General features: G+C 40.0%; 1 protein-coding gene across 2 annotated transcripts; it reads right to left on the bottom strand.

The window, feature by feature from the left end:
- Window positions 1-10,345: 10,345 nt before the first annotated feature.
- On the bottom strand, window positions 10,346-27,357 carry wu:fa11c10 (protein FAM110A). 2 transcript variants are annotated; one of them, XM_026921394.3, is made up of 2 exons: window positions 27,029-27,357; window positions 10,346-13,876 (listed from the first exon to the last, which is right to left on the bottom strand). In XM_026921394.3, the coding sequence occupies exon 2, from the start codon at window positions 13,394-13,396 to the stop codon at window positions 12,077-12,079; it is 1,320 nt and encodes a 439-aa protein (XP_026777195.1). In that variant the 5' UTR covers window positions 13,397-13,876; window positions 27,029-27,357; the 3' UTR covers window positions 10,346-12,076. The 2 variants fall into 2 exon arrangements, with proteins under 2 accessions (XP_026777195.1, XP_026777194.1); XM_026921393.3 differs by lacking the exon at window positions 27,029-27,357 and adding an exon at window positions 19,801-24,399.
- Between the last annotated feature and the right edge of the window lie 585 nt (window positions 27,358-27,942).

The raw sequence follows: 27,942 nt of genomic DNA, 5'->3' as shown, positions 1-27,942 counted from the left end.
TACACACACACAAATCTCCTTGGTGAAATTCCACACCTCTACTGTTTCTGCCTCAGGTTACATGGCTACTGTCGGCTCAGTCTTTTTTTTTCTCTGGAGCACAGTCAGTTCATGAATAACAACAAAAACACACGGCATAAAGCCAAGATCACTGAACCATATAGAGCTACAGCTTTAGAGTTACTCTTCAGGCTATTAAACTGTAAATTATTTCTAAACCACAGTGTGTATACAGTTACAGACAACAGAAAATGATAACAAAATAACAAGTACAAGAAACATACAGAGGCCCAGTAGAACTCTCCTCTTTTAAAACAGTCATGTCTCACTCCCACTGACCTCCACACACATGCTGCAGACTCAACATGCTGTGTTATGACGTCAGTGAGACTGAGGGTCAGATGGAGACCATGACAGAAGGAAAGCTGACCTTAAACACGCACACACAGGCACACACACACAGTTAGGCCCGAAGCCAAGGTGTGCACACATACAGACTGTTATTTCAGTCTCTTCCTGCTTTCTAGCCATGTGCTCTTCACCACCGAGCCAAAATGCCATCAGGCTGTCTATGTATTTCTGCAACTCTCTAATAAAAAGGTAAATTGCGTGCATTAAGATAAAAGTCCTCTTGTGTGTGTGCCACACCTTCCTTTGTTCCACCTGAATGTCTACAGGATTTGAGTCAGCCATCATGAATGAGACCCTTCTTAAACAAGAGCTTTCTGAAAGAAGCACTGAGTGCAGTTCAAAGTTTATAAGTAATCCTCAGCCAGGAGAGTAACACAATACTTTCTAAAATGCACATTATATCTATAATAAGTTAAAAAAACAACAAAGATAAGATGTCTTTTATGCATTCGAAGGCTGTTTATTTTACAGGAAATGATCACTGTGAAGTAAATATTAGTCCATTCTTTCTTCTTTGTGCTTTCAGAAAGATGCTTACAGGAAGATCAAACATACTGACATTACATTTAGGAAGTACAAAACTGTCATTCACAATATGTCCACATTGCAATTCTAACGTTAAATGGTAAAAAAAAAAAAAAAAGAATAGGTATAATTTAATATGCCATTTATAAAAGATTTCATTTTTATGTTTTGTTGTTTTGAAAACTCTTTTTATCTTTCACCATATTTTTTAATCCATTTTACCATTAACCATTAACAATTACACACCTTTATTTGTTTATTATTTTTCAAACATTGTTTTTATACTGTTACATAAATTATAAACTATTATGTAAATTATTTAGTCAGTGCAATGAAACTAATAAAAAGTATGTAGCTAAGAGAGTGAGGAGTGTAAGATTTGAGAGTATAAAAGTTTAAAATCATACAACACAGATTTAATTTTCTTAATGATCCTATAATGATTCAGTGTAGTAAATTAATCTTATATGATTGGCCACAAATATCTAGAAAGCATGATATCTTTAAAAAATCCTTCTTCATACGCAAAGGCCACCTCAGGTACTCACTTACTGATTTAATAGAAACCCTTTCACAGACTATTTTGTATTAGCACATGTGAATTCTGACCCTGTGATCTCATGTCAGAGGTTTCCTGAGTGCTTTTTTGTTTCTAGTTTAGTACCAATCGAAATAGACACAATTTTACAGTCGCCCGGTGTCGTCCGCAGTGCGACTTCTTGTGCAGAACTAAACTAAAAAGCGAGCTTTCAATGAGCCACTGAACAGACTGGTCAGTCCAAAAAGCCTTGGACAGATAGAGCTTAGTTTTCCAAGTAAACTGCTCTTCAGTTCTTACTGCTTCATTCTGTAATCCTCTTGTAGTCCCAGAGGACAACAAACAGAGGCAGGGTGGTCAACTATACATATGTAATTCTAAGAAGAAGAAGCCACCTTTATTTTTCACATATACATTACAGCACAGTGAAACTCTTTTCTTCACATATCCCAGCTTGTTAGGAAGCAGGGGTCAGTGCACAGGGTCAGCCATGATACAGCACCCCTGGAGCAGAGAGGGTTACTCAAGGCCCCAACAGGGGTAGCTTGGCTGTACTGGGGCTTGAACGCTTGACCATCTGAGCAGTAACCCAGAACCTTAACCACTGAACCACCACTGCCCTTTGGCAAGCTACTGCATTCCAGGCAGGTTCATACTGCAGGAGGTTTGTACTGGATATACACTATCCAACATTTTGCCATTTCGAATCTTCTGAACATCTGTGTTCTTTCACTGGGACTCTGACTTCTGAAAGATGGTCCCATAAACTCCTCACTCATCTCACGCTCTCTCTCTCTCTCTCTCTCTCTCTCTTTCTCTCTCTCTCCATGTTATTCCTGCTGCCTGATAGGATGCCAGTGCCTGATCCTGACTCGTTCTGATGTTTAAAAAATGTTACTAGCAATGAAGTAACATTATAAACAGTATAAAAAGTATAAACAATATTTGGCAGTAATAGTGCAACAGCTTAGATGTACAAAGCAGCAACAGAACCAGTTGCTGATACACACACTATGGGAATGTAGATATGGAGTCTTCATAAATAACAGAATGTGGGTAAATGTATTATTCCCTGAGAACTCGGGTTATTAACTATAGCAGCTGTCATTGTGTTGTAATGCAACCCTTAGCTGTGACAGTGACAGGTAACAGGTTCTTGTCCAGCCAAGAGATTAAAAGTGCAAGGTGCAAATGTACACAGATACAGGTGTTACCGTATAGCTTATTGGCGTCATAGTGGATAGTGTGTGTTTGTGTGTGCAAGTCCATTGTGGCAGACAGTTGTAGGGGCAGTTCAGACAGTTTATGAGGGATTCTTGGTGGACTGATTCAGAGCAGTTATGGCTCTGGAGAAGAAGCTATTTCTGGAGGTGCGGGCATAGATGGCCTTGTACTGCTGAGGATGGTTCCACATGGATACCCTATAGGTTGCACTTACAAAAAACAGTTTATGCCCAAGTCTCATTCTTCAGCGGATAACTTCACTTGGATAGTGTATACTTGTACCAAAAACCTGCTGTAAACAGAAAGAACCTGATGCTCATGCTGAAGATCCTTTCAACACACTCTGTTGTACTGTTTCACTTTACAGTGTACAGCTGTGAAGGAATAATGATTTATAATCACACTATCCGGTGTCACCCAGAAGAGGATAATTTCCTTTCTGAGTCTGTTTCTTCCCAAGGTTTCTACCTCCTGTCAATACTAAAAAGAGCAGTAAACAGTAATAAATGAAACAAAGCCAATATTTGGTGTGATGAGCCTCGCTTAAAAAAAATAGTTGTCTGAGGTACAATTAGTGCCGTTTTATAAGGAAATGAGCTGTAAGATTTACTGAGCATCTTGCAGAACCAACCACAGTTCTTCTGGAGACTTTGACTGTTGCACTTGCTTCTTATTTTTGCAACAAAACCCAGCAGCCTTCATCATGTTTTTTTGTCTGAAAAGTGGTCTCTTATGTATGCTGCTTTCTTTACTGACATACAAACATTTTTCTGTAACATTTAATTTTGTGCTGGAAAACTAATGTTTGGAAATCTGAAATGTTTGTGTACTGACTCGATAACGTAGAAGTATAATAAAATAAAACTCTATAACAAAGTTTGTACTAAAAAAATATGGTGCTTGACACTTTTGCACAGTACTCTCTCTCTCTCTCTCTCTCTGTCTCTCTCTCTCTCTCTCTCTCTCTCTATATATATATAAAATGGGGATCAATTAAAAAAAAAATATATATATATATATATATATATATATATATATATATATTTTTTTTTTTTTTTTTTAATTGATCCCCATTTTCATCTTAGTTATGCACTTATTCTACGTCTTAAAACAGTATTCAGAATTCTCTTCAGAATTTACGTAATGTTCCCTAGTGCTCATAATGTCCTTGTGCTAGTCCAGTCTCTCTAGCGTTCAGGGATTCTCCAGAAGCATTCCTCCATAATTCATCCACACAGTGCTTAGGGTAGGGTTAGAGCTAATGCAGGGTAGGGTTAGAGCTAATGCAGATGAATGGATTTCTAATGCAAATGTAATCTAATGTAATGACTGGCCTTCTAATGTAAACATGCAAAGCTGAACACACATTCAGTGTCAGGCCTTTTATATGAACCCGGTTCAAGACATCAGTGGCCAATGCATACAAATAGAAGTGAAGCTAGTATCACATACAGGGATGTGTGCCTGCAAACAGCCCATTGGACTCAAGCACATATTTGCTATACACAACAGATGGCATGTGCAGATCCACGTACAGTAAAGTGTAGAATGCACAGAGCAGTGAGGCAGAAGTGCACAGATATCTCAGCATGGTAATGCACAATAAAACTAACACATGTGGAACTAAGCAGTGACCTTGCGAGCATGCAGTGACTCATGCATATATGAAGACATGCAGTCTCTTGAGTCGGCTACATACAAGAGGCTTTTTCTAGGCAAGCTGATCAAAGGACTTATCTCCTTTACTAGTTCTTAGTTCTGACAGTTGTGTTGCTATTTAGGGTTTGATAGGAAAAGACACATGTAGCGCTGCAGAAATGCTGCAGTTACTTTATGGCTCAGTTTCCCTTGAGGGAAACTCCACCTGCCAGACCAATTGCAGAATTAAACACTCAAACAGCATGCACCAGTCTGACTCACTGTGCTGTTTTTTTTTTTCCTGACCAGTCTCTTCTTCATGTTAAATCTCCTGCATGGTGGAGCGACCCAGTTTGGAAGCATTGCCTCTGAGACATTAATGTTTCCTTTTGAAGATGCTCACAGCATGACATCCCCTTTACAACATGAATGAGACAGGAAGAGAGCAGGAGTAATGTTTGGTGAAGGCTGGAGAGGAACAACAAATGTGCAGGAATATACATATGTGTGTGTTTATGGTGTAAGGATACAATGAGTGTTGCCACTTTTGCCTTGTTTAATCTTTTAATAAATCATGTGCAGATTTATGTCAGATGTCAGTCAGAAGAACACAAATGTAGCTCTGAAGTTTAAAATAGATTGATGGGGGTCTGACAAAACAGCATGAAAAAGCAGTCACATGATGTATTATTATCCTGCCACAATAATGATGAGCAGAATTGGCATTAGATGCTAGAAAGAAATGGATAAAAATTTTACCAGAATCCTGGGAGAAGTGTAGAGAAAACTTACACAATCACACTGTATTGCATTTAATAAATGTTAATGCTTTACAAAGTAAGTTCTGTACACACTGTACGTTCACCCGCATATCTCTGTGCATGTCTTCATAAAGCAGGGACAGAGGGAAGCAGGATGTGGCTGCTAAAGTGGCAAGAAAATTCCTTACTCTTTTTCCACGCATTAGAGGGAGCACACAGTGTGCTAGATTTTGCATGTTTAATTAGAGAAGGGATTTACTCTGTGAAAGGTCCCTTGGCGACATGAATAGAAGTGGAAGGAAGAGGAGCAAAGAAAGACAAGGAGGTGTTTTAGTGTCTCTGTCTCTCATTTTCTCTGTCTCGATTGCTTCTCGATGTTCCCTTTTGAATGTTTCTGTCTCTATCCCACAGATTGTACATGTTTCATCGTGTGCGTGTGTTTGGCTTTGCCTGCCTGTTCCCACAATGTGCAGACACACAGGTCATAAACTGAAAGGACACAGAGGACAGCTGCCTGATGTTCAAGCCAAGTCCAGCAGAGGTTGGTCATGCTGCTGGAACGAACAGTGAAGCCATAAATGTTGTGAAGTTATTCCAGAGGTAGCCGAGTATAAGTGTCACCTTACAAAAGGTGCAATGTAGAGTTATTACACGGTTCTTGATCGATGGTGGAGAGTAAGGACTGGAAAACATAAACATTTTAACATGATCATTTTTAAAGAACACATACAGAGACAAGCAAAAAGCATGGCTAATGTACTGATTTCACACTCTCTCATTCTCTCTCTCTTTCTCTCTCTCTCTCTCACTCTCTCTCTCTCTCACACACACACAGGCACCCACACATAGGCACCCACACACTCATTTACTCATTCTGCCCCTCTTATCTAAGAAAACACCTGCTGTCAGTTTGGGCCCCGTATCATTACCTGTTATGATAACCACTCAAAGAGGATGTGTGTCAGTGAACTGAACAGGCTTGCGAAAGTCCACACAGCCTTGAAGTCTGGAGAGACAAAAAAAAGTAGATATAAAAAGAAAAAAGTAAAGTGGGGCAGCAAGACAGAATTGAGCAGAATAACAATGCAAGTAATTATCAGAGAGAAACCATAGCAGTAAACAAAGTAACAAACAGCCTAGATCAGCAATTGCCTATAAACAATGTGGGCCAAAAATATATTTTTTTCGAATTCAACTTTTTACAAGAAAAGCTGGCTAGGCTGAAAACCAACTTCATGAGAACTCACAATATAAATGACAGAAATAGACAACTTTGGGGAAAAAAAGACACATTTTTAACAGACTGGATGTCTGATAAAGCTCCACAGCTACTGTGTCTGAAATGGAGCAAAATTGCTCAGAAAGAGATGTGTTGTTGTATATGCTCTGCTCAAATTCAGTGTAAATGTAACAGATGTCTGTGCTGAGGTGGATGTTATGCTCTCTGCAAACAGACGGAGAGATGATTTTATTCCTGAACCTTTAACTGATATAATACATTAGAACCAACTGAGATTATTTCTTATTTATAGGCCTACTTGTTTTTGAGTTAGAGTGTTTTGTATTACTCAATTCAAGAAACCAATAAAGTAGTCTAATAAGACAGTAGAGAAACTCATAACCACAGTAAATAAAAGTGCCTATGCTTCATGGATGTTTAGGGGTCCTCAGACTCAGGGTTGCCAGGTCTGAGCAATATTTCTAGCCCAACTACATCTCAAAAACCACATCCCAAAATGATTTAAATATAGCTCAAAATGTTTGGGCATTGGAAAAGGGAGAGAAATGTTTCTTCTTTTTCTCAGTTGTTGTGTGGGAAAGAAGCTCACCACTGTGCACACAAAGTTTCAAATTTGTAATATCTGCATTTGTATGCTTCTTTTGTCTTTGCCTCATACAGACATTATCCACTCCATAAAACCCTTTCCCTCTCTAGATCTTTACTATATATCTTACAACAGAAATGGTTCTGTACACCATACATGCACTGTCTGCACTTGTACAGGTGTTCCTAATAAAGTGGACAGTGAGTGTATTTAGCCCTGACAAGTCTTGATGGTCTCTTCTCTCATCCAGCCAATGACTGTACATTATACATCAAATGAATGGGCTCGTTTTAGCATCCAAACATTATAGTTTAGCAGCCAGTCAGGTTCATCAAAGTAGAAAAATAACTATCAATTGCTACACAATGTAGTTAAAGCTATACGCTAAAACTGTCCATGTGTGCCTGAAGATAGATAAGCCACTGGACGATAGTGGCAAACCTGAGGCCCTATCTCCATTAAATGTTTCAATATGCTAGAGTTCAGAAAGACTTGTATAAAATGAGGTGTCTCCTTTGCCTTCCTTGAAGGCATGAACTCCAATAGTGTAGATAATTTGCTAACATTAGCTGGCCATTTTAACTACGTTAGCCTGTTTTGTTTTGTATTGCTTTTTGCTAATCAGCAAGTCAATACAATTCTAGCTAATTGTAAATATTGAAGACTTACAGAAATGTTTTCAGGCAAAATAGCATAGTTGCTTTAAGACAAAAATAATCTTCTAACAGTTTTAGATAAGTAATATTTTACTTTTTAAAAGTAGCAAATCTTTTACTTTCACTCAAGTATATTTCTTGGCTAGATACCTCCACTTTGAACTGAGTAAGATTTTGACACATTATCCATACTTTCACTTAAGTATAATCTTAAGTATAATGTCTCAGTGCTTTGTCCACCTCTGTTTGCCTCACACTATGTGATTAGCTTTTGTTTATATTAATAGATTAGATTTGCACTGTACCATTTGTATATACTGTATGTGTATGATGTAGACTGCAACATTGCAGTCTAAAGGTTACAGGTTTATGTGTTTGTTCAGTAATACACATTATTTGATGTTTCACATTGCAGTTCTAACGCATTAGGTTGTCCTTAAACTGAACAGCAAAGTTTTGAGGCTAAAGTCCAGAAAAACAGAACTGTCACTCCATTGATCAAATGCTAACCCCTCATATGACATTAAGGCTTGACCAGGCAAACACAAAAATTCTCTACATTTCCTGTGGAACTTCCTAAACCAGGAACTGTGGGATATTCTCAGCATGAATCGGTTCTCAGCAAAAAATAAAAAATAAAAAATAAAAGCGTGAGCAGGCTCTGCTGTGAATACCTCCTCCACTCACAGACCTTCTGCTCTTGGGTCATATGTGTGTGTTAGGTTTGAGGGAGTCGACAAAAGTTTGGTGCTCATACCATGACTCACACACTTACAGTATCTAGTGTTACAACACAGCCCATCAAAGGCCTGTTACATATAACTGTTTTTCCATCAAAACAGCTGGAAAATTCCAAACGGGGAGGTATGAAGTAGATGACTAATGGTGGAATTTAATAATTGGGATAACCTTCATCTGTACCAGGTTTAGAACGGTGTGGAGGCTGGGATCATGCGGGCTTACAGGTGATCTTTTATTTTTGTAAGATATGACCCATATAAGATATGATGCATACCCACCAATATGATGCTCTTTGTAAATAGATCAGTTTTAAAAAGAAAATCAATGTGGTTTATGTACTGACAGCGTAATGTTTATGAATTGTCACAATTGAATTTCACTAACATACTTTTATATAATATTAACTACATCACCAACACTTTATACTAAGTTCACTAACAATAACTCACTAAAAGTCAGTAAATCCTAACAAATATTAACTGAAATATCAACTTAGTTCACTTATGTAATTACTGTATACTGTAATTACTGTATCCTTTTTAAGAAATATATCCATTTATCTCATCTACAAACCTTTAGCAAACAGAAACATAGATTATCTTTTCCTTCTCTGTTATTCCATGTTTGCTTATACTTCTGGGGTTTCTTGTACTAGCCAAGGGAACAGATAGGCAACATGACTGACAGGCAGGTATAGATACCTTTTTATTGTGATTGGGTCATTTGTGTTTTCTCATGTGCACAGAGCCTAGGGCAGCTACAGAGACTGGGTATGTTCCTTTAACCTGTTATTTTGTTGACAGCTGCCAGAATATGAAGTGAACTGCTGAATACTACAAAAAAAGTGTTCTGACTTAGAAATTGCTGAGCACACTGTTACTATAAAGGAAATCACTTGTGCAATGGTGGGGAAATTGTCCTGAACTCACCTCAGCTTGAACCCTCAGTTTGAGCACCACAGCTCATCACTGTTGTCTCTTTCACCTCTTCCTACCTCTCTCTTCTTTTAGGCCAAACCCACATATTCCAGGATGACTAAACTCATTGCCATGCAGAGACTGACTCCTACTCCTTAATCCCACTCCTACTATCACTCCTCTCTGACACATCACTCACTCTCCTCATCCTCATCCACTCTTCTATGCTGGAGGCAGGATGTAACTCACAGGCAGCCTTGGGGACGGTCTCTCGCTGTCAAACACAGCAGCTTCACTGAATCATAGAAGTATGAAGTATCCATTTACTCAACTTACAGCAGCAGGCATAAAGACCAGAGGTGGTATGGAATATGTAAAAGGTAACCTTGTACTACAAATTCATTAAATGTGCTATATAAACCATTAGCTTATAAATGTGTCAAAGCTTTGAAGTTAACACCAAAGAAGTCAGGACAACGTTCCTTCATTGATTACAGGATTTTGAATCACTGTCCAAGTAGAGATTACTATGTGATAATTAGTTTTACTGAGGGCACACATTTATTACACATGTATCCAATGAGCTTTTGCATGGATACAGTATATGAATTTAATGGTTTCCAATGCCATTCATATTTAATAATGTATCATCATATTAAAATACAAATATAAGCAAAAATTTAATTCAAAAGATCAATAATTCACGTCCGAATCTTCAGTGTCAATTAAAACAGCCGTGCTGGCAAATGCCCCAGCAAGCTCTTGCATAAGTAGGAGGATTGTTGTGCCAGGGAGAAACTCTCTCAACAGAATCTTAAAAAGTCTCTTTTTGATATAATAATAATAATAATAATAATAATAATAATAATAATAATAATAATAATACAACTGCCAATAGTCAAAACAAACTCTGTATAAGGTAGGACAGTGAGGTCATTGAGACTCAGCTTATATGTTCCATGTATTAACTTAAACCAAGGCAATATTTATGTCTTACATAAACATTCTTCCAAGAAAGATTAGCAAGGATTAGTTTCTGCTTTTAAGTTCTTATAAGAGGTAATAAAATGTAAATTGAATTTGAAGATGGAGTAAATGCACATACACATTCTTCCAAAACATTTTCTGTTTATTAATATCATTAGAGGACATCAGAAATTCAGTCTTTGATGACTTAATGCTGAAAGCACTAGTAGGCTGACCACACAACCCTGGTCATACTTCATTGCCCAGAGAACATGGCTAAGCATAATTTTTATGTGATTTCTACACAGGTAATATTAGCATATGTGTAAGTGTTTTACCCTTAACAATATGCATGTAAAAAGATTTGACTGCACACTAAAAAGCAAGCAAACTCTGAATGCTTGCTGTGTTGTAACATCAGACTGTTGGTGAAAAATTGAAAATAAAACTGCAAAGGGAAAAAGTGAAAAACAGCTATGTCCACAGATAAAGTCATGTTACTACATTTTACATTACTACAAGCTTCCTTGAAAGTAACATTTCTGTTTCACCACCTCAATCATTCATCTCTGCAGAAAACAGATGTAAGCCTGTTCTTATATCTGAGAGTTCTGACAAACTGATTCCTGCTGTCTCAGGCTATTTCACATCAACCTCCTGCATCCATCGGACACATGACTTCCCAAATTATATAAACCTGCACAGGGAGAAATAGTGCTGCGTGAACACAAAGAATGAAACGGAATAAAATCAAACCACAAAACTGTTTTTGAACATTAATGCTGGAATGTTTTTCAGCTGCATCTGTGCTTTGCTAAAATGGCTTTCCATATATCACCTGTACATAAAAGCATGCATTGGAAGCTCTTACATGCTGACAAAAATCACAGCCATGTTTAAAAAGATGTTTAAAGCTGCTCGGAGTTCCTTCACAGTATCATCAAGTCTTGCGCTTGACTAGTGCCATATCTCAACACACCCGTTTTGTCTCTTCGACACATTCACACTTGACGCTGACAGAACAACTCTTGCACAGTGACCAGTAGTCAATGTGTTAATGTTCCTCTGAGTGCATGCACCTATGTGTATCTGTGTATGAACATGTCTTAGTGTAATGTATGCTGACTAGAACTTGCTTCCTAGTCCTAATCCTATTCTTAGTCCTAGTCCTAGCTGTGTCTTACTGCAACCTTTCTATCTATGACTGGGGGACTGCGGCCTCTCAGAAAGCTGCATTCACTTCCTGAAACAGTACCTGGTTTATCATAACTAAGCCCTTACTATTGTTCTCTTGACATATTGGAAGCCACAGTTCCCATATCGATGCATATTTGATTTAAAAAAAAAAAAGAAGACTAAGTCTGATAATAAAGACTAAGTACCTGATTATCAAAAATACAGCTGGCCTATTGCTGTGTTCATCACAACCGTCATCATCCATTCAGTTACACTCTCATGGCTCTTAATATCTAGTACATTAATTATTGCTTTAAATGACTTTCACTTTCTAAGTCAATGTGCTGAGAATCTAAAGCTTGCTCCAGTCTTCTCTCCCTTTGAGGTAAATCATTACAGCCCAAATTACATAGCCAAAAGAAACAACAATGGGCTGCCACGACAAAATATCTATAACAATGTAACACAAATGAAATGTATAAGAACCAATATCCTTGAGCTTACTGTAAGGCAAATAAAGAATACTCCATACTGATCACAAATATACAACACAAAATTTTCATCTTCTTCAAGAGTCTTAAAAAACATAATAAATATATTGCATGTAAAAAGACATCATAAAACTGGGGCATGTTTGATCTGGATCTGTCCCCATTATTTTCCTTCTCACCAGTGTTTTGGTGTTTCAGTGAGGCACCTATACATTGGAAACATTTTGAGAGTCCCGAGCCTGTCGGATCCCGTAGAGCCACTTGATGACACGTGCATTCCTCTCGATGACTGAGATGCCGTAGGGAACACGTTCGCTGGGCCTTGGAGGGCCATCATAGTCATCATCATCTTCCTCCTCCCTGTAAGCATGGCCTTCATCTCCACACTCAGAGCTGGGTGTGCTGACGCTTCGAAGTTTTGAAATGGAGACAATATCAGAACTGGCACGTCCAAAATGCTCCATACCCTCCAATTCGCTGGGTTCTAAGCCACAGTAATTGAAGAAGCGCTCTAGGTCAGCGTTGGCACGTGCATACCGGTCGCTCAGGTCTGATTTGGAGCGGTGCAGTGAGGGGCGTCTACGTGTTGAGCCCCGTGAGCTTGCAGAGGATAAACGGGTACAGGCTGGTGAGGCTGGGGGTAGCATGCCTGCTCGTAGCAACAGGGGGCTGGAGGGTAGGCAGGGGGATGATGGAGAGTGTGAGGGGAGGGATGGGGATTTAAAGGATGGTGTGGGTGGGGGTGGGGCCTGGGGCTGTGGTGTCTGTCTGGGTTTAGGCTGGGGCTGTGGAGGTTTGGACTGAGGCTGTAGAGGCATCCTCTGGGGCTTCCTGATCTCCGCTTGTGGCCGCACATCAACCCGCCGCACTGTCACAGGGTTTGGGCTGCTGTAATTGCCCTGTGCAGGGAGTCTAGGAACTCGGGCTGGCACAGGTGGAGGCCTGTGGCTCGGCTCTGGAGTAGGAGAAGCAAGAGATGAAGGCTGGATGGGGCTGTTGAGAGAAGAGGAAGTGCCGGAAGAAGCAGGCTTCAACAGAAAATGCCCATTAAAGCCACAACTCTGCTGAGGGTCTGCTGACAGCCCAGACATGGCTAAGGGAGAGGGAGAATTAGGAGCAGGGGACAAGGGTTGGGGCCCATCAGAGATGTTGATAAGGTTGTTAAGGACATCCAGGTTGAGTGGCGTTGCCCTGCATGGCCCCTGTCCCCCGTTTTCGGTGTCTGAGGGTCTGCGGGGGACTTTCCTGGCCGGCGGTGTGTGCAGCATCATGGCCGGAGACATCAGTGGCTTGCGAATGACTGGGGGCTTGATGGGCTCCTGCCTGGTGAGAGCCACCTGCTGGCTCTTCACATACTTGGCCTTATCAGCCTCCAGACGCTCAACGGCACTCAGCTTGCGTACACCAGGCTCAGGAACCCTGCGGAAATAGTCTGGGCCCTTGTTTAAGATTCGGAGAGGCATGGCTGAGGTAAAAGGTGTTCCAGCCAGACGGCCATCTGAGGGACGAAGAGTCTCCACAGGCATGATGGGTTTAGGTCAGTGAACGTGACAGAGGGAGCAATTCAAAAAAGGGTGAAACAGAGGCTAATGGTCCGTACCCCTTGGTGTTTCCAATGTCCAGCTCCTCAGAAAAATCTTTTGTACTGATCCCTTTCTTGCACGCTCCTTTTGTCTTGGGTTTTAAGTTCCTTTCCCACCCGAGGGCCCCGACTCGAGTGATCTGCTCCTGCTGTTGTTGCTCGCTCTTTTTGCGTCACCTCCTGTCTTTTATCCTTGCTCTTCCCAGTGCTGCTCACTGAATGAAGACTTGTTGAAGGGGGTCGCCAGAAGTTGCATTCCACATCAGTCTGAAGACTGACCCACCGGAGTGAGTGCAGTTGGTGAAGTCAATGCTGAAGCCGGCAAACCAGGGACCCAATCTGCTTTCTCATACAGGCACACATGCACGCTGTCCCATACAATCCCCTTGTAATCCTGAGGTTCCCTCTTTCAGGCTGAGGCCTCCTGAAAAGAAAAAAAAAGGAAAAGCGTGCTCAGAACTGAGAAGAAGAAATGACTAGAAGAAATCTTCTCACTGCCTCAGCTCTACACATGTAAAGCACAGTGGAGCACTGAAGAGTAAATGGGACAGATACTTGGTTTTTAATGCACTGCCTGGCTCCTCCTACTCCACTCTCAGAGCCTCCAGATGCTGTTTCACCAAGCAGCCAATAAGAGGAAAGAAAGGAGGAGGGGGAGACAGAATTGCTCTCCAGTTGGCTAATATCCCAGGCTCTGACTATTGTACACACCCACCCCCCACTCACAACAAACACGCCTACTGAATTTTCATTCAAATGAAATACTTTCAAAGACAACAAAAAGGGGGAAAGGAATGAGAACAGCTGCAATCTTTTACGTTCAGTTGCATTAAAATGTTCAAGGGAAACAATTAAATCTCCTTCATGGCATTCTGGAGAAAATAACAGTGTTTGTGTAATATCCACACAAAGCGCATTACTGTCAGATTATCAGCTTATTGACACAGAGATGAAATGCTGAAAATGCTCATGAGCATGAACTCAGCTCCAGTATATTTCCTGAACTCCAAGTAGCCTTGCTCAAAAGTCATGATGGAGTTAGAGTCCTAATATTTCCATGGTTCCTTCAAAGTCAAGAAGTAATTTACTTTCCATTCCACCCTCTTCTCTTTTATTACATTACTGAGGATTTAGGCTATATCATATCACACACTCTAAGATCTTTTCTTTTTCCCTTCTACATCCTTATATATTGAAACACATTTTAAAATGAATAGAAAGAGACAGAGACTAAGCAAGCGTATAAGGGGCAAAATTGTAAGAACAGACTCAGGATTTAATTACTGAATAAAGCAACACAAACATGACAGATTTTTTTTTATAGAAACTGAACTTATATGTGCATTATACGTATAAACAGTACTGCCTTTGACCAACTCCAACAACAGTGGAAGTAAAGAATACATATATGCGGTTGAGGATCGCATCGAGTGCACAGTAACTGACTGATTCATATATACACTCAAATATGTTCAGCTGTCCCTCAGTGGCAGGGCTTTTAATAGAAGGAGCATTTGCTGGGGATCCAGGCAGGCTAGAACTGTTGAGAGGGATCAGACCCAAACATGTAATTACTCACTCATATCGACAGGAACTCAGCACCCTGATGCCCTTTGCCATATACACAGTGGCTCATGGCCACCATCATGGAAGACTTACAGCCCACAGTGAAAGAAAGAACACAAGTACCACAACTCAATGCCAAACCAGTCTCTATGCCATTGGAATTTAGCATACACAATGTGCAGACACCCATTTTATATTTTAGCTTTACAGCTATTTTCACTGCTGTTTTCACCCCCTTTCTTCCTTCTTCCTGTTTTTATTTCCAAAACACTGACTCAGATGTGTGACTCAAAAACACAGACTCACAGCCACCCCACCACCACCATTCACACCTTATTGTGCAATATGTACCTTAATCACCGCTCTAGGGGCCAGAAGCATTAGTGACACAGGTAGAGACTCAGGCAAATAATAAGCCAGGCAAGACCAGACACGAACATACAGGAATGAACTGGACTGTGCGGAAGTGTCCATGATGTCACAGACCAAGTTTGGGTGCTTACAGAAGTGTGAATGGATGAGAAAAGGGCTATAGCACCATGGCATCTAGGACACACGGGCATACAGGAACATAATCTCTTCCAAAATCTCAATTAGACATTTTCAAATGCTAATTGTCCATTGTCAGATATTTACCAAAGAATAGTGAGCCACTTCAACAAATTCCTGAAGTTGTTGTAATAGACATTCAGTTCCCCAACATCCAGTAAACATCTATGTAAATGCACGCATCATGTACCATCTGGATTAGAAAACTGCCTCTTAATTAAGGCTGATATATCCCTATAATATTTAAATGTTTAATGGTACGGTAGATGTCTGTATCCAGGGAATAGCTTAGTGCTTAGAAAATGCAAAATACAGCTGTAATATATTTAGCATAAGGCACTGTGTTTACTAATTTCCCCCACAATCAGCATTGTGCATATAATTTGCACCACTGATTCACATTAATGAAACAGTTTTATTACTGAAACCTGAACTGGGAAAATGTGACACTACATGGGCTAAAAGCACCACTAAAAACAGTGGAATACCATCAGTCAACCTCAGCAGTCATAGCTGGAGAGTGGAAAAAATGACCACACAAATTCCAGCTAAGAGAAACTATATGCTGTAATTACAAGGGGATTGGGTGAGTGGAGACATCTTTGTGCTTTTACAATTTCTATCAATTACAGCCTGGAGAGAAGAGCAAGCCAGACATACTGCATGTCAGACAGTGGAACAACAACAACAACAAAATACAACAAGGGAAATGAAAGCAGAAGTAGCAGGAAACAAGGGTGGCTGGGTACTGACCAGTATTTTATTTTTTTCCACAAAGGAATTTCTGGAGATAAAGACATTTAAATGAAAAGGAGTAAAAAGAATAATTAGATAAATAATTCCTGGTCAACAGAAGCCAGTGGGCAACTATTGAGGTCAGAGAGAATGAGAGAGGTTGGTTTGAAGAGTGTGTGTGTGTGTGTGTGTGTGTTGGGGGGATTATTGACGAGTAAAGCATTATCTGGACCCGGGAGTGGTGCTGACTAGAGACCGGAGATTGGCTAACTTCTCCCTGTTGAGCTCTGGGTAAAACAAACACGACTCCCTCATGCTGGGAGACACAGAGCACATCCAGTAAACCGCTGATGACTATGTTCTTCAGGCCTCACTCACTCTCTCTCAGGAGGAACGCTATTTCAAATTTCACATTTTTTTGGCTAGCTAATGAAAGCTGGAGCAAGAAGAGGGAGAATGTGTAAATTAAAGCCAGGTGGAGTCCACTGCAGGACTGAGATAATGTTACCTCACATGCAAACACAAACTTTAGGAGGTCATTTCTCTCTATCAGTAACTAGCACTATCAAAAACATTGATAACTGTGATCACCCATTTACACACAATCGTCACGGGCAGATATCTGGCTATACTGTGGGGCCTTACTCTATGCCTTCAGGTATTGTTGCTGGGAATTAGAGTATTTTATGGCAGTGGGTCTCAATTCAGTTACCTTGTTGCACAGTTGGGTGTGTTTCCTGTTCAAATATACTCAATTTACCTTTTAAAACATAATTATCAGTAAATCTCCAACATGGAGACACAGAAATCATTATTCAGTTCAATACAATAAAGCTCCTATGCTGTGGTTAAGAACTACTGATATCTGACTTAATTCTAGGTTACACACTTTATGGATGAATCTGGTACAACTGTGCAATTGTCATGCAAGAGCATTTAAAGCATTAAAAGCTTAAAGCTGTTAAATTACATATTTTAACCTCTACTTACATTACCATTACCTTGAAATTAGGAGAGATCTGTGGAGAAAGCTATAACCTTAACATTAAGCATTACCTAATGTGTCAGGCTCGGTTAGGTCTCCCTTGGGAAGCTTTACAGCTTTTACTGTGGTGGTTGAAGGACAGTTTAATGCCTCAGATGGAACACACACACACACACACACACACACACACACACACACACACACACTACTCCTACATTACCCGATGCCTGGTGCCTCAAGCAGGCAACCAGATAACCTACCCATCTCTACTGCAGTCACCTTATCAGTAAACGGCCCTTTCTTATATGCAGCGCCAGCACAATAGGACAACTCGTTCCACTAACAGCAGGACAAAATAAACTTTGAACACAGAGCCATTAGTGTCAAAGAGTTGTAATAGTGCATACCCCCTCCTCCCAACAGCCCAGAGCCGTCTGTGTCTAAGCCCTCGGGACTTTCTCAATATTCATAATTCCACATGCATCCTGGCATTGAGGAAAGAATTATCCAGCCGTCACTGCCATTCATCTTTGTGTGCCAAGCATGAACACCATTGTGTGCATGTTAAGTCTTCCATCCAAGTGGTGACACTTGCTGAAGATGCAACTGCAAACACTGTGCCTGTCACTGGAAAAGTGAAAATTAGTACAAACAGGACAGGAACTGATCTTCTATATACAGCCTCTCCTTATTATCGAACCTTAATAAGATAAACAAATAAGAGCAGGTGGTCCAACACCCCCATGCCCTATGCAAGACCCCTCTAGTGTATAAATCAGCTCTGACAGGCATTTGTCCATATTAGGGGGAAAATCCATCACATAGATGGTCAGCCAAAAAACAGAACAAAAGATCCTAGAATTCAGATTCTGATAAGTAGGACAAGTTGAGCCTCCACTCCTCTTTTGACTGTACAGACATGAGCCAGCCTGAAGCCCTTCCCACGGCTGCACATTCCTCTCATGTTCCCCATTCTCTTCTATCACACACTGCCAAGCTTTCAGAGATAAAGTCATCTGATTCAGGGCCTATGAGGCCAAATCCATCAGGGTGTCATTCTTCATCAGCAATGTTACCTGATGGCCCACAGAAAAAAAAAACAAAACCTCTCAGGCAGATGGGTGATCCGTCAGAGGACTGTTAGTAAGTTTTTGTCTCCTCTGAATCAAGACGTTTTCTCAAGACCCTATTCAGGGCACAACATCGGGGCACCTGGGGTCAATCTGAACTCTAAACCAACAGCGTAGTTGCATTATCACCTCAGCAACAACCATGCCTAACTGTCAACTACAAAACAATGAGACTGTCCCTAGCGATGTATTGATTAAGCAAGACAGCAGACAAATGGTCTAATCATTTTATCAATTATTACCATGGTGTATTTCAAGAAATGCAGGCCCTTTGGGTTCCACACACAAGCCCTAACTCAGTGATGGTAATTCTAAAGGAATGACAAACTGTGTTGCTCAAACTCTGTAATTCACCTTCCAAGCCTCAAAATATGCAGGAAAGCCACAGGGAATGTACAGCATAGATACAAAATTACACCTTTTTTACTTCGTCATGTGCGAAAAAAAACGTTCATGCATGTTCATGTACACACATGTAAACATCCTGCCACACAACCCATTACAGTCAGAGTGTAATCATAAAGCTGTGGCAGTGTTGCAAGTGCCCCAGTGACGTCACTGCAGTCTCAGTGTTGTATTTATCTATTTCCACCACAATCACCACAACCACCCTTTCCTACAGTGTTTCTGAGAGAGACACATGCACAAACACACACAACTGTTAACACAAAACATATGGACATAGAAAAAAACAAACCTTTCAAGACACCCAAACTTCAGTCAACTATTTAACCCGGTTTAGTCAGTTTTACAGGAAGCTTCTTGGAGCCTAATGCCCTGGTGACAGAGGGCTTCCCTTTGTTTTTCCTGACCACATGAGCAAGACGATATACCAACACACGCATACACCCACTCACTCATCACACACTCACAGAGTTCCCTCATCCTGACTCATTCTTTGGATATTGCTGATACTCATCAAGGATCTTTCCTACATAGTCAAGAAATTTATTAGAAGTGTGCAAAGCATCTAAATGAGATAAATCTAATGTAACAAAAAAATAAATTAAGGCTTATGCAAGAAAAATCCAAGGACAGACTGTGGGCCAAGAACGGAGGGCTTTTGTCCCCTCATGTAGAGTGGAGCTTAATGAGCAATAGCTTATGCTCACACATCAAGTAGTTGCACAGCCCTCAGTGATCGTACAGAGAAACCCATTAACATTCTGGAAACAGTGTTGATCAGGGGGGCATCTATGTGCTCCACTGGTTAAAATAAGTTTGTTTAGAGAAAAATATTTTTAAACAGATAAAATGATCAATAGAAAAAAAACTTTTTTTATTCACAGTGATTTAATACAAGCCTGCGCTTCTGACCAACAATATTCTTATACAATACCAGACATTTCTATTCAGTTAATCTACTTCTGTGCAGCAACTTACCAAAGGAGGTGTGAAAATCTGTCAGCTGAGACCACAAAATCTGGAAAATGAGTAACGTCCTTATGAGAGCAGATACTGGTTTAGAAAGTCGCGTTACACTGAAGCTGTTAAGCGCATGTGAGCGAGTTGAGCGTGCAACTGAGGAGAGAACTCAAATACTCCTCCTTTCTCTTCTCAGCTCCACCCAGCCTGTCCAATCAGCTCGCCTGTTCAAGCACAGGCAGGAAGACCACTTCCTAGTAAGCACATGACAAGAGGAACTACAACATCATGTGTCCAAATCTCTACTTTTCCTGTACCCATTCTCCGGCCAAAGAATCACACACTACTTAGACTTCCAATTTAATTTCCACAGGCTCCATTTGTTTTTCTTTTCTCTACATCTAAGCAGTCATTTCCCAAAACACTGCTCAGCAGTCTTTTCCTGTTCTTCCAGCACCTTTCTACCTCTGTGTTACTGTTAAGGAAATGATACAACAGGGTCAGACGGCTTCATTAAAGAAGTTGGAAAGAGTTATGGCAACAATACACTTGCAGTGTTGCTACAAGGATATCCTGTCCAGTACGTCTCTGAGGAATTACTTGAGAAAATGAAGTGAGTGTGTGTGTGTGTGTGTGTGTGTGTCAATTCCAGTACTTCACCAATCAATTCCAGTTATAGACAACTGCTCGCACTCCATTTACACTTGGTCATTTCATCAGTATAGAGCAGGATTATGTCCAAATAGGGATTATGCATGTAAAAATGCACCAGTAAATGCATAGAAAATGCATTTAAGACAGATTTAAATCTAATCATTTAAACCAGGGGTTCTCATACTTTTTTTTTGCAGCCAGGAACCACTTTCAGAGTAATAGCTTTTCCAAGAACAGATTTCATTTTAAAAACAACTGGGCCAATACGCACACTCAGAAGAAGGGGTACTATAGTGTACCATTCGATGTCACTGAGGTGGTACACGCAAGGGTCCATCTTTTAGTGTGTATCTTTTAGGTGCATGTAGTGTATATTTAAAGCTTTAATCTAAAAGGATATTATGGGCCAATTATGTATGTTTAAATGTTTTTAAAGATTATGATATCCCCATTCCTATCTGAAAGATATGCCTACATATTAAATGTGCAAAAGATTACCACTGCAACAACAAGGAAAGGTACAGTTTAGTACAATTTCAATCTAGTTTAGATTTGGATTTCTAGATTTCGATCTAGTTTAGATGCTAGTGTATGACACTGATATAAGCTAATAAACTTATCAGAATACAATCCAAACACAAGAAACAACCAGATGTAAATAGGATCTTGGAAACGAATAATACCAATCCAGTACAATTAGTAAAGTCACCGGTATGTGCTTGATTACATACCGTACCTGTCAACCAGATGTAATGTAGGTAACCAGTTAAAGGCAGCCCTGAATCTCCACATGTACGTCAGGTACAGGTGTGGATGTCTTAATGCTCCTCTTCACATCCTGTAGCCTTTGAAACCCACACCGTCAGTGCCAGGGGCTCATATCTGAGTGACACAATAGGAACAAATCACAGATACCCGTGGCTACAGTAACAGATATTAATGAGAACGTCTGTAATTCTGTCCGAGCTGTGGCTGGCAGCTCCCTTCTTCCACTTGTGTCAAGAGCCACAACAGAAAGAACAAAACATCTCTGACGTGTGTCCCAGATCACCCTAACACACAGTGAGCACGAAAGCACAAAATACACAGTAGTAGAGTTTTAATGAAATGTCATAGCAGCACGTCAGATACAGAAAATTACTGTGTTACATAACAGAAATGTCAGGGCACTTTCAACACTTTTCGTCTTCGGGTGCTCACCATGCTATCAAGTTCAGTGCAAGAGGTGAAGCTTCACTGACCCCTGAACTCCAACCTCCTCACACCCTGGTTGTAATTTCATCTCTCCACAACTTGCTGAGATGTTTATAGCCACTATTACAAGAGCTTGTTGGTGCCTGCTCCCTTTAGACGGAGCTATTCATCTGAACAGTGCAGGAGTGGCAGGCTCTTTGAATAGGGGGATTACAGAAAAAAAATTTCTGGGTGGAGGATTACTGCTCGAACCCATCCTTCATACAGAAGATCACAGACCATGCTCTAGGCTCTAACACACACACACATACACACAAGTCTTGGCTGATCACCTGACTCTTTTGCACATGGGCATCTCCACTTACATCACCACACAAGCAAATGGAAACAGGCTTTTGCATTTCTAAATCAGCTTTCAGGGAATAGATATTAGGTCAGAAACAGAAATGCTTACTTATACAAACATTGTACACAGCAGGAAGAAGGTAAATCAGACACAGCGTAGGAGAATCAGCTACAGATAGTTCGCATCTGAATAAACATACAAGTCAATTAATCTGACATTTTCTCCACTGTGGTAACAAGCAAAGAGTTGAGTAGGTTAATTTCAAGGTCAAAGGTGCAGCAGTCTGATCACCTACCACAAAACACACTCACCCACACACACACCCACACAAGTTAATGGGGCCACCCAGTGCCAGCTAAGTGATAACACAAATACACGCATGGGGAAATGGTGAGAGTACTCTTAGTCACTTAGTCCATGATTGGCTGCAGTCATGTTTCACAACGGAGATGGTCAGATTCATTCAAGCTGAGCAAACAAGGCACTCTGGGTAGGAGCAGAGATGTGGGAGTTGCTGAAACTTGGTTGTTAAGAAGCATTCTAAATCCTGTCAAGAAACCATTAGTCAGTTTTCCCCTGGACAGTGTGGTATGGTACAGTATGGTTACTAAACCCAATGTTTCAATACAGAACCAATGTTTCCAGTGGCATAGTGGTACTGAGGACTTTCCTGCAGGTTGTGTTGTGGTGATATCATTTGCAATGCAACTCTAGTGTTAACAGTAACCACTAACATCAATATCAAAAATGGTTTTCTATTGCATTTGATCAGAATGTTAGACATGTTACATTTCTGCACCATACGTACATAGAAAAGCTATTATAGATTACTGGTGTTTTTTGTGGGGTTTTTTTTTAATGGCATTGGTCTGACTTGACGGACTTCCTCTCACCATACTGTGGTAATTGAGTTTGATGACTGAGATTGAGTTTCGGTCAATGGTCTACATCAGAGGTCTCAAAGTGGGATCTGGGCAACCCCAGTGGTCTGTGAAGCATAGCCAGGGGAGACCACTGGAAGATTTATTTATTTTTTTACAATGGTGGAAATCAGAACATACTATTATCAAAGACAGTATTGAGGTCATAGAGTTATTAGCCTGTTTGACAGGTTACTTGTCTTGAATGAGTTTAATCGAAACTTCAGTAACTCAGAAACAAGTAGGGCTATAAATACTGTCATCTGTCAGAAATAAAAATCTTTTTGTCTCCGATAAACACAAACAATATTATTGCACACATTTAAGTAATGAGCCTATTTGAATTTATATATTTGAATAGTTGGATTCTGTTTATAAAGTAAATTTGCACTGAGGGAACCTTGAAAGCAAATGGTCCATAAAAGCAAATGACACAACTGGATCCTGACAGCTTCTGATTATAACTTATGGAAGTGGTTGAGTTTTGTTTTGTTGCTTTACATTATCACCTTCGTCTAGCACCATGGACTCTGAACAGATGAGACACGTCTATTTTGAATTTGACATGGGGAGAATAAACACATACACACAAACATCTACACTAATGGATGTTATTGGATAAACCATGAGAGAAAATAAGCTATGGAGTTGGACAATGTTTAATGTTTGAGTTGGAGTCACTAAAATATGGTCATTTAAAAAAAAAAAAATTTTAATCTGCATTACTACAGTATTTTCTCAAGGTTTGCTACACTTAAATACTTTGCTGGGTCTGCTATGGTTTATCAGTTGACAACCCCCGGTCTACGGCATTTCTAGCTCCACAAAGAAGTCGCTTTTCAGTACACTTAGTAGCCTGGCAAGAAGTGTAACCAAGTTCAGCACAGGTACTTAATGAAAGTAACAGAAGATTTGGACAGATTTGTTATCGTAGCATACTGTCTGCTGGTGGAAGAGTACATACAGGCTATATGTGTATGTGCGGACATGTCAGATCAGGAAAAATACACATGAAGGAAAAACTTGTGTGGTTCGAGAATACATTCCCAGACTAAACCCACATGGTCGGAACAAGTAAAGTCAGCAAATGAATAAGGTTATTTAAATTATGTCATAACCACATCATATTTAGCAGTGGCTATTAGGTCTGAGTAATGCGAGCACTGCTGTGGAGAATACAACACACTCTGTCAGCGCAAAGTCATTCTGTTGTTTATCAAGAGATATTTATTATCTGGGCATTCTTTAGAATCCACATCACTTCTTCTCACCCTTTCAACAGACAACAAGAAAACAGATTTGTTGTACTGAGTTAGGGACCAAGCGACAGTGTCTTGTCTGGCCTGACTTCAAAATAATTTAGTTGTAAAGTGTTTAAACCAGTGACCAGTCGAACCATACAAACACTGGAAACACACAACAGAGGGGGAGAAAGAAACTGGTTTTTAAAAAAAAAGTATCAGCTCTCTCCAAAAGCTTTAAGCTGCTGTGTTATGTTGTGCAAGTTGAAGCTTAAAAACATAGGCTTCATGTGTGTTTGTGAAAGGTACAGCTAAACCTCCCAGGATGACAGTTGTGGAATTAAGTTCTTTTAACAAAACAAAATATTCATTCCATCAGGCCTTAATCTTTTCCACACTACGGACTGTAGTCTGTAGGCTACTGTAGGCTGTAGTCTGTAACTGCTGTAGGCTAGGGTAGGGGTAATATAAGGTACTGAAGAAGAGTGTGTGTCTGTAAACACTTCCAGAGGGGGAAAGGAAGAAGGGAAGGAGTAACCTACACTGTAATCTTGGAATCTCCACAGATCCGTCTATTTTGAGTGTAGACGTTTAAGCCTTGCTGAAATGCCTCAAGGAAAGGAGCGTTATGAGGCAACCTTCATCATGAACTACAGTCAGCAGAGACGTGGGGGAGAGAAGGGATGCGTGATGTCAGAAGGAGTCTCTGAGAATAGAACAAGGGTGTCACAGAATATCCAACATTTCACAAGGGCCTGATAGAGGCTTATCTCCAAAATAGAGACATCAGCACCAGCAATGAGCTCCTCAAAGCAAAGTCATCAGCACATGTGAACTAACAGTATTGCTACAGAGTGAGCAACAAGAAGACAGAAACAGACAGAGATAAGCCAAATTGTGATCAATTATCTTACGTCAGAACCCACACAGGATAAAGTGAAATCACTGGAATGTTTTAACGGATACTGAGATTACGAAATAGTGGTCTGGTTTGATTGAGGAAACTTTGTAAAAAATTTTGTCTCGAGACATAGCTCTGACTGTTCCGGGTCTAAGTATAGGCCACATAGTCCGTTTACCTCCTAAACACAGGAATTTACATACATAATGCTCCTCTCAAGCTTTCAATGTTTAACATTGTTGCTTTCATGTGTAAGCAAGTTGACAATGTGGGTACACGTGTTGCACATTTACTTCCCTCACCATCACCATTGTCTGCCTTCAAGCATAACGGTTCTGTGATTTAGACACACACACACACACACACACACACAGTGTGCTTGTAGGTTATACATCTAAAATACATTAGCATACTGTTTGCATATCAAATGCAATATTTCTTTCCCAGTGGCAGGACCTCCTGAGTCAAGGATTCCTTCTTTAGCTTGGAAGAATGGGATTTTTTTCTGTTGCAAATTTGAATTAGACTGCGTGATTACAGCAGTTTTTTTTTTACTTTTTTTTTTTTTATCTTTTATTACTTGTCAAGTCTTGGCCTAATTCTCTAACAAACTGTAGATTAACATGTGTTCTCCATGTCAGCTACACCTGTAATTAAAGAAATTATTATGTTCTGCTTACGTCATCGATCCGTGCAGTCTGGGCTCGTGAACATTCTTCAAAGTGAGTTTGAGGTAATAAGGTTCATTTTTCTGTTCATTAGCATGTTCCATTTATGTACGTTTCACGTCATCCTCCTATTGGTGGCTTTTAGACAAGTGGTCACACTCTGAAATTTTAATTGAAATTTTCAAACACTGCCAGAATTTTTTTCTGTCTGATGTTTTTGGCTGTAATGGCACTAAGGCCACCGGTTTAAGACGGCCAAAGAAATCTTTTACAATATGAGATTTTGGTCTGCACTAGCAAAATCGGGCCAAAAATCGTAGTGTAAAGCCGACTTAAGAAAGAATATTCAGGTGTGAAAGATGTGTTGTGTGTGTGGTTTGTTAAAAAATATGTATATAAACATTATATTGCGTAATATGAATTTGGTCCCTGTGTAAATGGTGGTATTAATAAAAATCATTGCATTCTGATGAAAGATTAAAAGAAAAAAAAGTCTTCAATGTTTGATTCTGATGACCCTTTAGATTTCAAATAATAAGAGAGAAAGAAAGAAAGAAAGAAAGAAAGAAAATAAATTTATATGGTCAAATGTAAACAGTCACAGTGTGCCAGTTGTGGGAGAATGGAAAAGGAAAAAAGCTGCAGCTGAAAGTAACATGTGCCTTTTTTGTTCACTACCAGTGTCAGGGAAGCAAATGCAAAAAAGTCAAATGTGTTTAATGTTCCTGTATAAGAAAAAAACTGAAAGGAGAGTTTTGACTCTTAAATACAGGCGTGTTTGTGAGCCTGAGAGAAAGCTTGAACAGAGGAAGTTGCTGTGGCCTAAAGGCCAGTTTCTTCATTAGTAGGGAAGAGCAGAGATGAGCTTCTCCTCTGCCATGTCTGCTTCAATACAGTTATGCATTATGGTTAAAATTAGGCCATGTGTGTAGCTCTGTGTAGGACTGAATTTTTGCGGTTTCGCTGGGCGTTCACTCTACACACACCGTTTTAAGCAAACTTGCTACCGAAAATACTCCAAAGCCAGCACCCAGACACCGCCCTAAGGCAAACTTTCTGTATTTATCAATAACTAGCTTTACCATGTAGCTACACGGTGTGTCAAAAAAGGCACTGTATAGTGCGTCCATACTCCTTATAACTGCATGTGTGAATTAATATAAAAACAACATTAGACTTTAAAACCTCTGAAGAGACTCACTGAACGTTAGCTTACTTATTAACCAGTGTAGCAAAACAGCTGAATAAGGCAAATTCTTTATATGCCTTCTTTATTGTTTAAGTGATATGGAAAAAAAATAATAATTAAAACTTCAGCTCACCTGTCAGACGCTGCAGAGGTTTTAAATTAATCAACAGCGGGTTTTTTTTTTTTTTTTTTTTTTTTAATTTAACTTATATTATAAACTCATACACAACACTGCACAGTTTCAGTTATTACGTTTTCTTTAAATCCACCGGTTATGAAAAGTTCGGTTCAGTTCCTGCAGGGATTGTACCACCATGGGAAACATTATTTAGGTGGAAATGTGGACCGTTATAGTGAAGCATCTTTACTGCCTACACCAAAATGAGTTTCTACTATATTCATAAATTTGTAAATCAATCATTACAATATATTAGTGAGTAGAAAAAAATTGCTCAACTCTAAGAGCCCCGAAATTTGGGACACCCCCATTAAAAACATAGTATGACCCGAATCCCGCCATTGGTCGTTTTGTAGTTCGGAAGACGCAGCCAAGTTTCCAAGGTAACAAGAAACAGCTGCGGTGGGAACCCGATACTGCTCTTTGAATGACGTCATGTCCATGAGGCCTACCTCAACTGACAGGCGAACACTGCACCCTATTCACTATTCACTATATAACGCACGAGTTTGTAGGTTTTGCCACTTTGCAGCCATGACTGAAAGGATAGTAGATATCCAGTGCCCTCATGAAGTCTAGATTATGTACTTTACACATTACACATAATGCACTTTTAGGGGGACACATTGGGGGGTTTTGGTGCTCCAAATATCAGTTATAATAGTATTAAATAGTTATTCACATATTAAATGTACAAAAATTGCCAAAATTATGAGGGGAGAAAAAACAAGGGAAAATAGAGCTCTTTATTCTGCAATATGTTAAAAGAGTAAATCCTGCTTGTAGGTGTGTGTGTCTATAGAAAACAGCATCACTCTCTAGAGCTACGATTCCCATTGTGTATTGGAGACGAGCCAGTGTTGTGAGTC

This window comes from Pangasianodon hypophthalmus, chromosome 16 (genome assembly GCF_027358585.1).
Source record: "Pangasianodon hypophthalmus isolate fPanHyp1 chromosome 16, fPanHyp1.pri, whole genome shotgun sequence".
In the NCBI taxonomy this organism is placed as follows: Eukaryota; Metazoa; Chordata; class Actinopteri; order Siluriformes; family Pangasiidae; genus Pangasianodon; species Pangasianodon hypophthalmus.
Note: the sequence above shows the minus strand (reverse complement) of the source record. Positions and strands in the feature narration are given on the sequence as shown.